The 16,488-nt window shown below is 39.2% G+C and overlaps 1 protein-coding gene across 2 annotated transcripts in view; it reads right to left on the bottom strand.

The window, feature by feature from the left end:
* crim1 (cysteine rich transmembrane BMP regulator 1 (chordin-like)) overlaps nt 1–16,488 on the bottom strand; it is an 852,254-nt gene that overhangs the window by 486,766 nt on the left and 349,000 nt on the right. For both annotated transcript variants that reach the window (XM_039748389.1, XM_039748388.1), the window contains exon 4: nt 6,612–6,732. In XM_039748389.1, the coding sequence (XP_039604323.1) occupies nt 6,612–6,732 (121 nt within the window). The remainder of the gene's footprint in view (nt 1–6,611; nt 6,733–16,488) is intronic.

Below are 16,488 nucleotides of genomic sequence, written 5' to 3'. Positions count from 1 at the left end.
ATATTTGTTAGATATTAAATTCCTAAATACTGAACTTTTATTAGGTAAAACAAAATAGGTGAATTTCATCATCTGCACAACACATGGAAAAATAATCAATAATACCTTGTTAAATGTGTATGTCTTAAATTGTTCTTATGTACAGCTAGTATTAATGAATTATTCTTAAAATTTAAGAACAATGATGTGGTTTGATATGAAATACAAAGTAGAAGGCCTAAAGTTTCAAAAACAGGAATTTACAAAAAAAAATCAACTTATAGCTTGAATTTCATGTGTAGTAGAGAGGGGAGATTTCTTCCAAGGGTGGCAACAAATAGGGGAGGTGGCACTTACTGAGTTTGGATATTTCCAACATATGGTTTATAAACAATGATATGCTCAAATTTGGACATCCTGATTTATCTTGCTATGTGCAAGACCTTAAGTTTATTCAATAGTTTCTGTCTATTGACAAAAATGTTCAGTAGACACTTCTTATAACATACAAAAACTCAAACATTATTATGTCATTGCCATGCAAATGAGTGAATACCAAAATAATTCAGGGTGTTTGCATTTGCACAAACTCTTTAATGCTGCTTTCATAACTGCACGCTTTTCAAATCAGGTTTGTCAGGCTTGTGTTATTTGCCATCGTGAGACTGCATCAGTGAATAGAAGAGACCTTGCCTGGTTAATAACACTTACAAAACAGTAATATTTAACAGATATGTCAAATTAGTGCAAAATTCAAATATTGTGAACTTAGGATATTTTCATTTTCCAAATCTTCCTGCTGGATACACAACTGTATGAATGAATAGCCTCCATTCATTTATCAGAAATTAAATACGGTGCTCTATTAAAAAGGTAATCTGGTCATTATTTCAACTCCCACATTCAAATTTGTCTACATTACAAGTGAAAATGATTGAAACTGAGAAACAATTGGTCACGCCATTGCCCTCACAAAGTAAAATCAAGTACGGCATTTTTTTTTTATTTCTAAAGCAATTCCACAGACAGATAAAAGCACTAATAATAGAAGCTTTTTAGCCTTGAAAACACAACAGGATTTTTATTCTTCTTGAGGTTTAACTGCAAATGCCACAGCTTCTCTCTCTCTGCCTTTGTTCGCACTTGCTGCCCCCAACTTTTTTTGTGTGTGTGTGTGTTTAAAAGATAAAATCTCAGTATACAGTATATGCGTTTCAGTATGCAATTTAAGGTATGAATTGAATTTTAAATTGCACCTAAAAAAGCTGACAAGCCAAGAGGCTTGTACATTCTACTGATTAAAAATAACTGACAATAAATAAATAATAATTTAAAACTGCCACAGTAAAACCCCACACTGTCATGTTAGAAGTACGGAAGACAGCAATGGGGTGAAGGCATATATAGGAGTTTACACTAAAAGCAAAGTGCTGCTTATTATATTCAGAGACAAAAGCATGCATGTTAATGTTATAAAATGTCATTTTTTTTCTAAAACATCATTTTGCTATCCCATGACACTCTTGATCAATGACCCTTCTACACTACTGCCTTCAAAACTTCAAATATGGTATTTATCATGTTCTGCAATGAAGCTCATCCAGTAATATTACATGGAGTTGACCAGAAACACAATGTCAGAAATGTAAAACAAAAGGTCTATTACTTTATTCAGAATTACCCTTTTCTTTCTTGTGACACTGGTAACTATAAAAAGAGTCTTAAAATAAGAAACAGAGAAGACTGTAAATGCACTTTCTTCAAACAGAGAAAGGCATTAATTAAGCAGAAGCCACATCTTTTAATTTCCTTTAAAATAACCCTTAGAGACATAATATAAACACAAAGTTCTGGGTTTTTCCTCTGCTAGTCTAAAGCAGCTTAACAACGGTGTCTCATTTGCATAGATTTGTCCTCATTTACAATGCACAGCATTTTCTGTCACAATTCTTTTCTCTGCTATCTTGTAAACGAGGCCTAACCCATATCTGGACAGTTTATCCTTCAGTTTTCCGGGCAGACAGATGCAAAATACTGCAATTAATGGATCTAAATTTAATTCTAAGTCTACTGCTAATGTTTGAAATACTAACACTGATTCAAATAATAACACAGAACAAAGGGATTTATTGTCTTTTTTAAGGTTTAGTTGAGTTGATAGGGCTCTTCATTCTGGGGCAAAAACTGTATAGGAAATCTGTGAAACTATTACAAAAAGCAAGATAGCCATCTAATACAGATGAGACCCAAGCAGGCAGTTTTATGCAAAGAAATAGAAGCAGTATGAGAGATCTGCAAGAAAGAAAATAGTCTGAAGCTTAAAAATTGAAGTGCACAGACTTGAGCAAAAATCCATACAACCTCTAGATTACCACTATATCATGTCTGCAGTGTGACTTTAGACTTACTGGCAAATAGTATTTGCGATCATTGGCAGCTCCTGGCAGTTTACGGGATCTGTCCGGAAATGCTGAGGAGGCTGCTTTTGAAGAACTGAGGCCTATAACTCATTAGCTGAAATAGTAAGGTACTGCACTTTTTTGTTTGTTTTTTTACTGCTATAGCAAGCTATGAGAACTTCACCCTGTAAATAAGAATTTTCAGTCATACAGAAATGTCATTTTGACAGCTTAGTTTTATTTTACAGTTTTTAAGGGTCAGTTCCATTAGATTCTAAACTCTTATCAGAGACACATAGATGCTTCCATTGCTCTACCTTAGAGTCGCTCAGACAATCAAATATATCTCTTTTGACCAACGAGGATATCTTTCCATAAACAACCAAAAAAAAAAATGTTTCGATGGAGGTTAAGTCATGCTCAATGAGTGGCAGAAGTAAGGAAGAAAACACTGAACCTGGAATCACATGCAAAGGTTGTCGATCTAGCAAATTCAGAAATCATCATTAAAGAATCAGAGAATTTATACAGTACTAGAATATTTAACTGAAACAATTTGTTTTTCATCTTTTAGTTTACAGCATCTTTCCTTATTTTTACATGAACTAAAGCCAAACTTCATTCTACAAACCCTGGCTCTTATACAGACTTAATCTGAAGCATGATCAATGGACAAGTGTGTTGCAATACAGTATGTTGCATTGTGAAAATGCATTTGGATAAGAAACGTAAAATTCTCAAGGCAGCAAAAACAAAGAAGGAAAATAATTATAATCAAAAACATCACCAAATTACATTTAACCTGCTGAAGATCCTGAACTGAAGGAATGAACAAGAAGAAGCTCATTAAAACAGGAATAAAGACAGTTACCAGAGCTGTAACTGAACCCACATTACCCTTAGCTTTAGAACAACAATGCTAATCAATTTGCTATCATGCTGCACTGTAGTTACAACTAGAGACATTCAAAATGCTGGCTATATAACCAAGGAAAGGATACTGGTCTTAGGTTACACAAGAATCTTGATTGCCAGTTGCTTTTTTCTTAAGGTGTGATTTTTGTATTCATAAGAATTACTTTGTCTTGCACCTCCTGACTCATTAGTACATCCATCCATTATCTAACTCGCTATAACCTAACTACAGGGTCACGGGGGTCTGCTGGAGCCAATCCCAGCTAACACAGGGCGCAAGGCAGAGAACAAATCCCAGGCAGGGTGCCAGCCCACCGCAGGACACACACACACACACCAAGCACACACTAGGGACATTTTATAATCGCCAATGCACCTAACCTGCATGTCTTTGGACTGTGGGAGGAAACCAGAGTACATGGAGGAAACCCACACAGACACAGGGAGCACATGCAGACTCCACGCAGGGAGGACCGAGGAAGCAAACCCAGGTCTCCTAACTGCAAGGCAGCAGCGCTGCCACTGCTCCACCATACCGTTTTTTTTGAAAACTAGTTATGGGGTACTCCCCTGTTTTTTTACCATCTAAACGTAAAAAAAAATAAAAATTTTTTGACCATTTTTGAACCGTATTTTGTGCAGTAAATGACCTTCTTATGAAAGAGAGTAAACCAATAGGTGTCTTCCATAAAATTAATCAGAAGAACTTGAAGTTGTGCATGCATCATTAACCGACCCGGAGGGATAGCCCTCTAATTGGATACAAGGCATCAAAGTTAGTCCTTTTTACAAAACTTCTAAAAAATGTGGATCAGTAAGTTATTCATCATATTTCTTAGGAACACCCTGAATTAGGACATTGTATCTTAATTCCGACTTTTTAAAATAAGTTTTATTGAACTTAAAGACTACATTCCAGTATGTAAAGCACAATCCTCAAAAAACAAAATCTGTAAAACATTAGAAAAAAATTTAAATGCATTATACCAATCAACAATAAAACACCCACCCTCAAAGAGAAAATTGAAGAAAGGGGTTATAATAAAATAGCTCCTCTCATATATTAAAGCATTTAAAGAAAAATGGAAGAAAAAGCAGGTCAGGAAGGCTTATTTTAAAGCAATGTTAATAAATTCTGGTCAAACTCTGGATAAGCTTTGCACCATCCCATGCAAAGTGATGCGATTTTTTTTTCTTGTATTAGATAAGGTAAGATATTGCTTTCCCAATGAGTTACAGAAGGTTGATTCTTTCGACTGAGCAAGATAATTTAACACACAAGTAACATAGCACAAGAAATTATTAATAGGTTTATCATTTTATAATCTTATACCTTCTGGTGTGTACTGGAGTGTATATCTAGCATGTAAGTTAATAAACATGTTGTATGTCGTATTTGTAAGCTAGACAAATCAAAAGTAATATTAGTTTTCAGGAGGCATGCTTTACTTTACTGAAAAGAACAGCACTGCTCTGATGTGTATCTAACCAACCCTTTTCCAGTCCACTGGTTAGATACTGACTAGGGATGTGAAATTTATGGCAGTGGTGGAATGGAGCGTGTATGAAACCAGTCTGGCAAGGGTAACTGTGTTTGGACTTACATGAGCCTATAAGCAATTCTCTACAGGAATGCCATAAACTGTTTAGCTCGCAAGAACAGGCCACAATTGTCTGAGTGTTTACATTGGTAAATGGCCAAGGCAGGGACGGGAAAACAAATTCTATTGGTCTGAATTGATGCTGTGAATCGGAGGCCATTCTGTACCACAACGCTCCACTGGTTTATGATTTGTGATAAGAATGGTATACAGTTGGTCACCTTGCCTGTGCCTCTCTCTCTCAACACCTGGCCATGAGGAGAAGGCCATGATGAAGACAGCTACATCATGGCAGCCATATTGTGACAGGCATATAGCCTGTTTCAATACTCCAATTTAAACAGCATGAGGCAGCAAGGCAAACTAGACTGATGATAAGCGGAGAGCCTTCTGTGGATGCAAGATACACTGCTACTTAGGCTGTAATTGAACTGTTTGCCAAAATTCACACTGTATTCTGCTTCCTTAATATTTTGTGCATATTCTCAAAAATGTATAATTAAATGTGTAGCTTAACTTGTGCCTGTTCCTTTACTCTGTCTAATTGCAAGAGGATTAGATAAAGAACGGAAAGGAGAGAAAGTGCTGAGTAGAACTAGTGTACCTGGCCAAAGATTGATGTCAAGTTTGGTAAAGTGTACACAGCAAGGAAAATAAAGGTGAAAATAGGGTTACCATAGAACCCTATGCAACACATTATTGTTTTACTTCAAACAGTGCCATTAAAGGATAATAAATAAGCATTAAATTTTGATATTTGGTACACTGCATTAATCTCTGAAGGGAATGCAGTATTATATAACAAATAAGTGAATATTTTCTCCCAAAATGAACTTTGCTTAGGACAATCCAAACACGTTTAAACTAGTGAGGCCAGTGCCTGATAACTGGATAAATGTAATCTTGAGCAATTTGTACAATGCTCAGTTTTTAAGATGACTCATGAGATGCTTTATACAGCATGAAGAAGAGTGTGTGATATAAATGGCTGAGTTCAATTCCTTGTCTGAAATATTAATTCAGATGTCTTTTTCCTATCATTGCCTAAGATCATCTGAGGTACACACTGTGAAATGAGTTGACAGAGTCTAGAAATACTACAATATTTTATTCATTACCAAGTAAAATATATTCAGGCTTAGATACTGATGAAAGATTAGAGAAGTAGTGAACATTCCTTTTGATAATTTGTTCCTAAAAACAGCCTGTTGCAGTAATTCTGTATTTGAGATGTAGTTAATCAAAGGATGCATACACACTGTCAATACAGATTTCTAAAGGTCTGAATGCCTAATGGCTTCCATGACATAAATACTGTATAGGTTAAAAAGGGTATATGAAGCTCTGGTCATTTTTTAATACATGTTAGAAATAAATGTCAGCTTCTTTAAACAACCCAATTATTCAAGAAATTTCAAAACCATATTTGCTTGCACATTTCTTCCCTTGGATACAATGCAGATGGTGTTTAACTACAGGCTGCAGCAGCCTATGGCTTCAATATTAATTAATCGCTGCAGACATTTACATTTGCTACTCTGGAAAAAAAATCTATGATTTCTTTCAAGTTATCCTGCCAGAAAACTGCAATATACCCAACAGTTTATCTTTGTTTTTTTAATTCAATTAAGCTACAACAGATAAAGCCCTGTCAGGAATGGCTTTATGAGTGCCACACCATCCTCTGGCACTAGAGTATTAACATTAATTATCCTACCTTGTGGGCAGAGTGCAGCAGCCATCAGCAGTGAGCCTGACCTGAGTTTCATAGCTGTCAGCTGGGCAGGCAACCTGTTGAACAGGAGGGCACTCCACAGTACTGCAGTCCACACTGAACACTGTGGGAGGAAAGAAAAAATGATGATTTCAAGTGCGAGACCTCTACTTTATCCCTCACACTATGTTTGAAATTGCATACTTATATTTGATTTGTGAAAATGACATGTTCAATTTTAAAATGAAACACTTATTAAAACCATTGAGGCAATTAAACAATTGCTTGGGACAAACAGACAGTTGTGAAACATTTCTACTGTAAATAGATGCAAAATTAAAACTTTACTTTGATCTATTCTAAGCAATTTCAACATTTTGAGAATACCAGTAACAATTTTACCTCAAGTCAACTAATGCTATAAATGAAGGAGAGGAAATTGTTTGAATTAAAATGAACAAAACAGACATTACACGTTTTTTTAGACTTGCCATAAATACAGCAGGATACCTCGTACATAATTCTTTTCCTTGTTTGTATACACCTGTTGATTGTTTCATTTATTTTATGTGCATAAGTCTGGTAGTTTGATTGTGCCTGGATGTAAAGAAGCAAATATTATGATGCCTGCAGAGGGAATAATGATGAGAAACTGACTAATAGTAGGCACAAATTGGTAATACGGGAAGGTGTTTATGTGAGAACAGAAGGTTTTAATGCAACTGGGTTAAGGAAGAAAAAAATGGCATTGTGGAAAAGATCAGATCAAGCAATGAATGGATGTAAAAGGGGAAACACATCCTACATTATTCCAACAGCAGCAAGGAATTCCCAAATCTTTGATTACTTGGGACGATGTTCATAAAGACTGGTGAAACCCAACCAGTAGGCCGAAATATTTCCATTCTTTACCATCTGGAAAAGTTACATCCATTGCATTACCAATAATTCTGGGTATCTGTGAACTTGTTGGAGTTATCTCATCATTTTTTTTATTTCACTAAGGGCTATTTGATTATGATTGTGTATTATACATTTGGCTATATGTATATGTTAGTTTTTGGGGAGGATGTTGCTAAAGGGCTATTAATTATATTGTGTATTATTTCATTTTGACTCTTTCAATTGAAATACACAGATCCAAATTTTATTACTTACTGTGTGCATGGTATTATTTCTATTAAGCCACCACATTTACCACAATCTCATCTATTTAGTAAGGTTGTCCCTTACCCAGGTTCATTCCCTCTGCACAGCTGTTTCTGTTTCAAGTAATCTCTTTGGTTCAACCAACAGATAATTTCTATGGTCATGAGCAACCCTTTGTTATACTTGCTTAATCAAGCAATGTGGTATATTCTTACCAAGATGTCATGTTTTTTAGTTAATTAGTTTCTTTCCCTAAGGACATCAAATATCTTATTGTACTGCTTCACTTTTTGCAAAGGAATGTCTGGAACTCTAAAATACACCCTTTTCTGTTGACTCACCTATCTAGAACACATAAATTAACTGTCTAAGACAAATATTTTGTGATCTAAAGTTCCTAAGACTTTAGCACGGTACTGTATGTGTTTTTATTTTTTTATCTTAACAAACATTTGGTGAAACAGGGGGCTGATCAGAGCTTTGTTACACAAAATTCTAATGGTCTGTTATTTTGAGTTTTTTTTCAATTTATCCTAAAAGGTATGACATGAACACCACCTGGAGAAAGCATTGGAGGGCATATTCATACTCACTGATTGCAGGTTAGTAAATCTAACCAATCTATTTAGGGTGTCAGAGAAAACTAGAACATCTTTAGAAAAACATATGCAAATGCATACTCCACACTGATAGAGTCTGAGCCAAGTTTTGAACCAAGGACTCTGATCCTGCAAGAAAGCAGTGTGTCCTGGAGTGAAAAACCTTACATTTCTGAAACTACAGACTGCTTATATTAAATTTTAATATTTGCTCAAAGAATAAGGATGAACTGAATTTACAAGACTTTAACTACAAGGGTAATTAACATTGCAAGCATGCAAGTAATTTATAAATTTAATGCATCTATTTCAGTTGGTTTCTAACTTTGCTGTAAAGGGAAAGGAAAACAAGCACAGACGCTATAGGACCAGTAGCTGTTTCAAGTAGTTTACAGCCCAGGGAAGGAAAGATGTACAGAGGTGTGTAAAAAGACTTTGAGAAAAGTTATTTACCAAAAGGACAGCCAGAAAATCAAATGTGTGCAACGTCTCATGTCCTAAAGTCCCATGTACAGCTTGTCCAAGGGACCAGAGGAGGGCAACAAAAGGAAACATACAGGACATAATGTCAGAGATCAACACAGAGTGATCAGTTCATCTGGCATTATTGAATATGACTTATGAATATCATCAATTGCTACATAAAAAAGCCACCCAGGACAACATTGCTAATTTTTTAGTAAACTTTTCTAAGTCTATATATATCCAGACTTTACTATTTACATTATTATATCTTCTTCTATACTTTAATAAATACCATGTTGCTTTTACATTTCTATATTATACCTTTTAATCTACAGTAAAGTAATGCATTATTTTTAACATTATTATTATTATTAAGTAATAAAGTAACTACTAGGGCACCAGCTGCCAAAGAAGCTGCAATTTGCTCAGTTGGTCAGGGTTACTGTTGGGTCAGTAAGTGGTATATAACCAAAAAGGTGGTTGAGTCTTCTTGTGTCACAAGGACACCCATACTGTATGTTTGTTAGTGCTGGTAAAAGTACTGTAAGTCCCTAAGAAAAGTACAGAGGGTGACAGGCATTTGCCACCATTCATATATGGTTTTAAGTGAAAGGGGCCCTATGTGGAATATTGTGTTTGGCAATTGGGAATCACTCAAGTCATCGTCTGCCTAGGATGTCTAAGTGTGTATATATTAATCTTTAGGTGTGAGAGTAGACTAACCTAGTAAACAGTAAACAGAATAATGCAAGATAAAAATATAGTTAACAAAAACAAATATTAAATGACAAATACATAATACTATGGATTTTTCATGATAAAACTGCTTTTATGGAGCACAATGACAAAACTGTTGGTTACTTTTATGGAGCACACCAGAAATGTTCCGAGCATCAACTGAATGGTAACATACATAGAAGACTGCAAGATTGTTACAGTCTGCTTTATATATAAGGTAGTGGCTAATTGCTGGAGAGGCATTCATTAGAAGGTGCTTTGTGGAATAAAAACTCTTTATTGTATTTACAGTAGACGCCCACAAAGTCGCGGTTTAGAGTTCGCGGCCTCAGTCACTCACGGATTTTTAGTGGAAAAATAATTGTTAGTGGAAACCGCAAATATCCTCCGCAATTTTAAGGGCTTTTATCGTGGCAATATTGCACTGTAGAGAGAACAAGAAGCAACTGTAGAGGAAAACACGGCTTGGGATGGTGAAAGTAGCCAAAAGAATTTGAAACTGCAATTCCCAGCAGTCCCTGCAGTGGTCTTCTGCTGAGGGCGCTGGGTTTGTTGGGGTCAAAGGACGTCAGCATGGCTTTTAAAAAGGGGGGCAGTGACCAAAAGCAAAAAAAAAAGTTTTTGTAATTTCTGGAATCTCCACCATAAAAATAAATAAATCACCACCTTCTCGACAGTGTGAATTTTAGCGGCACCAGATCACTACAGCATTATTCATTTTTCGTTGCTGCTGATTGACTGTGATACATCTCCAGCTGAGTGTTCTTGTGTTTTCCGTTTTGTTCCTCTTAACCCTTAAACCACCACACCTGGCTATAGTCATTTACCTTTGCCATTTGCGAGCATGCAGGAGCTGATCAGTCAGTGCCGTACATTCGTTGAGCAGCCAGCTCATGACCACTGCCAGCCCTTTGTGAGCAGGAGAGCTGAACACACCCTTAGAAGATACAGACGCTCCTCAAAAAACCCCTCTTAAAAACGCTGATAGACTACTTTCACATTGCTCCCTTACTTGCTGGGCTTACTTGCAGTTGCTCTGTCGCGTGACATGCTTCTCACGCAATGCTACACATACTTAAAAGCCTGAACAGCACCTGTCCTTTTTGGCTTATTGCTTTGTTTCTCTCACCTCCCCCAGACATCCTCTGCTCGTGTTGGGGGTCCCGCTCCCGTTGTGCTCCACTATGATGTTTGTCTATTCTTTAATCAAGAACTAACTGCATACTGAACTCGTTTTACTTCTGAAAGAGACATGTTTGTTTGAAGTGTTTGAATAAAATTCTTGTCTCTGCAATCACATGTGTATCTGTGCAATTCTGTGACCCAAGCATGACACCCTGCAGCACTACAGTCTCACTGTCCCTGGGATTAAGCGGCTGCACTAGACTAGCCTGTCAGCATCAGCGCTTAACTCTGTGTGCTTCAGTGCAGCCAGTTCAAGTGCAGTTGGCTCGGTGATTTACATCCATGACGTCAGTTGCACTTTGTACATATTGTACAAAATAGTTTTTTAAATAGTTTTTACAGTTCATTAGCAATATGTAAAATGATTAGTGTTGCAGTAATTGTGATGCTCTTAGCATGAAAAAAATGTGTTCCATTAAAATTTTAGTTTTTCTTTGTGAATGGTGACATTTACTTAAAGTGCAGTAAAAAAGTATTTGGCATCCAGGGATGCATTAACCCCCAAGTATTTGGCAGTTTAAGAGTTAAAGCCCCAAGATGCCGCCGAAATGCCCTGCACCTTCTAAGGCTTCTGGCAATGAAAATGCGCTTGCATGAATTACAGTACATACAGCGGTAACACCAGCATTTTACATTCTAGCACTGTGTGTGACATATCAGTACCGTAGTGTACAGTATGCAGGTTTACCTTTACATTATTTTTTTAGGCAATGCATTAAGCTGAGTTTGAAATTAAATTAAATTGTTTTGGGAGCATATTTAAGGTTTAAACTATAAAAATAGGCATTTTTTTAACCACATCCAAAATTTCCGGTTTTTCACAATTCGCGGGTGCTCTAGGAACATAACCCCCTTGAATTTTGGAAGGGTACTGTATATTCTTATATTGTGGACTGTATTGCTGTATCAAGGGCTCTCTGGCACCCCCTTGTGGTTACTAAGTGTCAACTGGATGATAACATGCATACAAGACCACAAGATTGTTATAGTCTGCTTTATATATAAAATTGCATGTTATTGGTATTTCTTCCATCTAAATCTTTTGTTGTTTGAGACATGCTGGGGCAGTGGTTAGAATTGCTGCATCACAGCCAAGGTCAAATTTGTGGCCTTAATAATCAGTACAGAATAGTTTGCAGATGCTTCCCTAGCTCTCAGGAATACTTAAAAGACCATTGCACCCTTGTAAAACACTCAGAACTAGTTCAGTTTCTACTTTTCCATTGACTTCACTGCATTTTGTGGAGTTTGGCAAAATTCCCGAAAATGTTTGTGATTTTTATTAACTCACAGCGACAGGGTTCCTAAATAAGATGGATAGCTCCATGCCTGGCTGAAAGGCCCATATAATGGACAGAGAATGTCACTGGATGGTCATCCTGAATAGCATGGGGAGAGCACCCAAATCTGTTAGGTGGAAGCATCCCCAATGATGCATCACCTATGTGCACACCTGCAACCTTGGAGTTGTAGTATCTTTGAGCAGCCTGACTAGGTGTCATGGTTGCCACTAAAGGGAGGTGCCAAGATTGAATGTCCATATTCTGAACAGGATCCACCTCACCCAGAAGGGCTACCTCAGTGCAATGTTGTGATACTAGAAGTATTCCCAAGTCTGGAATAAAAGGAACTGTCTTAGCTCACTTAGGTAGTCAGAATCAGGAGTGGAGTAGGGCAACACTCATCAGGAATGAAAATGAAGGTGGAGGAGAAGGAAGAAAAAAGTTTACTAATTCTTATGATTATTGTGGTAGAAGACTATGGAAAGATATTTTTGTTAAAAAATAGCTTATTTGAATACAAGACTCTGTAGTTGTGTTCTGTGGTTGGGGTCTGTGATGCACCAGAGTGCCCATAATTGGTAACAACAAACTTGAAAATGAACATAAAATCACCAGTTGACCTAACACATAGGTCTTTACGATGAAGGACACCCAAGTCCCAAAGAAAATATACATACTGTAGACAAAGACAAATGTGCAAAGAAAACACAGACACTAAATTTGACCATGAACTAAACCCTAGAGTTGTAAAGCAACAGAACTAGCAACTGCACCATCATGCTGCCCGTTATACATTCATACAATGAAATGACAGTTTCTGAATCTTTGCTAATGAACCAAATAAACTGATTTTCCTGAAATTTACATACAACACTATTTCTATAAATACTACTTTCACAAAACAATGACCATTGCTTGTGCATTAAGCTTAACATTGTGTAAAATTAATGTATAGTTTTACTCTTCAATACAGCTAAATATTACAGTAACTGGATTTTCCAGAATTCTAGATAATAAAATAACCATATATCTTCATCATCCATTAAATTACAATAGTGGCTTCTGGCTTACATGATCACACAGTGGAATTCTTACTTGTGGTTCCAATTTGATTCAATGTTGAAAATTTCGACTTCCTTGAAAATTGAGAGTGTATTGTTTATTTCTGACCAGTAAGTACTGGTCCACTGTTCCATATAATATGTACATGCTCAAGGCCATTCCTACTGCTGGGATTAGTTTCAATTCATTTTGAATGAAAAGGAGAAAAATGATTTGGGCAAAAAATAAATCAATGGAAAGACAATGCACAAAATCGATAAATAACTGAATATCTTTTTGTTTGTTCATTGTTGTTTTGTTTGCTGGCTGTAAAGAAGATACTGAATACTGTTTACATCTTTACAAATTCATTACTTTTAGATAATTTAGGAAAAGTCTGCATTGCACAACATCCATATTATGAAGCCCTTAACTGATTATGTACTACATTAAAATTTGAAAACTTATTCAGTTTCTATTCAACAACAGTCTTTGTTCATTTAAGAATACACTTTACATTCATATCAAAAGTCTGCCCTAGGGAGGGACACAATTGTCATCCTCCAAGAAGATGTATTGTACATGGAAATAAGATTTACCTCCAGAACCTCAGTGTACTTTCTCATTCGTAAAATATTGTGCACACTTTTTTGTAATGTGAAATGTTCACCTGGATAGTATGTCTCAAATATTTATAAAGTCGACAACAAAAAGACAAATGCCAACATGTGACTGCTGGTAGGACAGCAGATCAAACAAAAGGAAAAAGTACAAGGGAAACCATACTTGTCTGAACAAATATTTAAAAAGTCACACAGCCATTAGTGCAACCTACAACATAATTACGAACTCTACAAAGTAACAGACCATCAGAATAGCCTAAAGGGTTTATTTTAAGACATGCATGTACTACCTAACTTAATATTTTTGGCTACCTGAATATTGAGGAAGAAACAGTGTGACTGTCACAAAGAGTTAAGAATTAGAAGGTCTGCTCACATCGTATCCCAATCATAAAAATACATCCTCGTTCAAGCCCCCTGCCCCCATTTGTCATGCCTTTCATTAGCTGAAGCTGGGTACAGAAATTACTCATCATATTTTTACATCCTGGTTATCATATCCTCAAAAAAAGAATGGCACTATTATTCATTCATTCATTCATTCATTCATTCTCTTCCGCTTATCCGAGGTTGGGTCGCGGGGGTAGCAGCTTAAGCAGAGAGGCCCAGACTTCCCTCTCCCCGGCCACTTCTTCCAGCTCTTCGGAAGAATCCCAAAGGCGTTCCCAGGCCAGCCGGGAGACATAGTCCCTCCAGCGTGTCCTGGGTCTTCCCCGGGGCCTCCTCCCGGTTGGACATGCCCGGAACACCTCACCAGGGAGGCGTCCAGGAGGCATCCTGATCAGATGCCCGAGCCACCTCATCTGCCTCCTCTCGATGCGGAGGAGCAGCGGCTCTACTCTGAGCCCCTCCCGGATGACTGAGCTTCTTACCCTATCTTTAAGGGAAAGCCCAGACACCCTGCGGAGGAAACTCATTTCAGCCGCTTGTATTTCTGTTCTTTAGTCACTACCCATAGCTCATGACCATAGGTGAGGGTAGGAGCGTAGATCGACTGGTAAATTGAGAGCTTTGCCTTATGGCTCAGCTCCTTTTTCACCACGACAGACCGATGCAGAGCCCGCATCACTGCGGATGCCGCACCGATCCGCCTGTCGATCTCACGCTCCATTCTTCCCTCACTCGTGAACAAGACCCGAGATACTTGAACTCCTCCACTTGGGGCAGGATCTCTCCCCAACCCTGAGAGGGCACTCCACCCTTTCCGGCTGAGGACCATGCTCGGATTTGGAGGTGCTGATTCTCATCCCAGCCGCTTCACACTCAGCTGCGAACCGATCCAGAGAGCTGAAGATCACGGCCTGATGAAGCAAACAGGACAACATCATCTGCAAAAGCAGTGACCCAATCCTGAGTCCACCAAACCGACCCCTTCAACACCCTGGCTGCGCCTAGAAATTCTGTCCATAAAGTTATGAACAGAATCGGTGACAAAGGGCAGCCCTGGCGAGTCCAACTCTCACTGGAAGCGGGCTCGACTTACTGCGGCAATGCGGACCAAGCTCTGACACGGTTGTACAGAGACCGAACAGCTCTTATCAGGGGTCCGGTACCCCATACTCCCGAGCACCCCCACAGGATTCCCGAGGGACACGGTCGAATGCCTTTTCCAAGTCCACAAAACACATGTAGACCGGTCGGGCAAACTCCCATGCACCCTCAGGACTCTGCTAAGGGTGAAGAGCTGGTCCACTGTTCGCGACCAGGGCGAAAACCACACTGTTCCTCCTGAATCCGAGGTTCACTATCCGGCGGACCCTCCTCTCCAGAACCCCGAATAGACTTTTCCAGGGAGGCTGAGGAGTGTGATCCCTCTATAGTTGGAACACACCCTCCGGTCCCCTTTTAAAGAGGGGACCACCACCCCGGTCTGCCAATCCAGAGGCACTGTCCCGATGTCCATGCGATGTTGCAGAGGCGTGTCAACCAAGACAGTCCTACAACATCCAGAGCCTTAAGGAACTCGGTATCTCATCCACCCGGGGCCCTGCCACCAAGGAGTTTTTGACCACCTCGGTGACTTCAGTCCCAGAGATGGGAGAGCCCACCTCAGAGTCCCCAGGCTCTGCTTCCTCGTGGAAGGCATGTTAGTGGGATTGAGGAGGTCTTGAAGTACTCCTCCCACCGACCCCGTCAGTGAGGTCAGCAGCGCACCATCCCCACCATATACGGTGTTGACACTGCACTGCTTCCCCTCCTGAGGCGCGGACGGTGGACCAGAATCTCCTCGAAGCCGTCCAAAGTCGTTCTCCATGGCCTCTCAAACTCCTCCCATGCCCGAGTTTTGCCTCAGCAACAACGAAGCCGCGTGCTTGGCCTGCGGTACCTATCAGCTGCCTCCAGAGACCCACAGGACAAAAAGTCCTATAGGACTCCTTCTTCAGCTTGACGGCATCCCTCACGCGGTGTCCACCAGCGGGTTGGGGATTGCCGCCACGACAGGCACCGACCACCTTGCGGCCACAGCTCCGGTCAGCCGCCTCAACAATAGAGGCACGGAACATGGCCCATTCGACTCAATGTCCCCACCTCCCTCGGGGCGTGGTTGAAGTTCTGCGGAGGTGGGAGTTGAAGCTACTTCTGACAGGGGACTCTGCCAGCCGTTCCCAGCAGACCCTCACAACACGTTTGGGCCTACCAGGTCTGACCGGCATCTTCCCCACCATCGGCCAACTCACCACCAGGTGGTGATCAGTTGACAGCTCCGCCCCTCTCTTCACCCGAGTGTCCAAGACATATGGCGCAAGTCCGGCGACCACGACCACAAAGTCGATCATCGACCTGAGGCCTAGGGTGT

This window comes from Polypterus senegalus, chromosome 3 (genome assembly GCF_016835505.1).
Source record: "Polypterus senegalus isolate Bchr_013 chromosome 3, ASM1683550v1, whole genome shotgun sequence".
Taxonomy (NCBI): domain Eukaryota; kingdom Metazoa; phylum Chordata; class Cladistia; order Polypteriformes; family Polypteridae; genus Polypterus; species Polypterus senegalus.
Note: the sequence above shows the minus strand (reverse complement) of the source record. Positions and strands in the feature narration are given on the sequence as shown.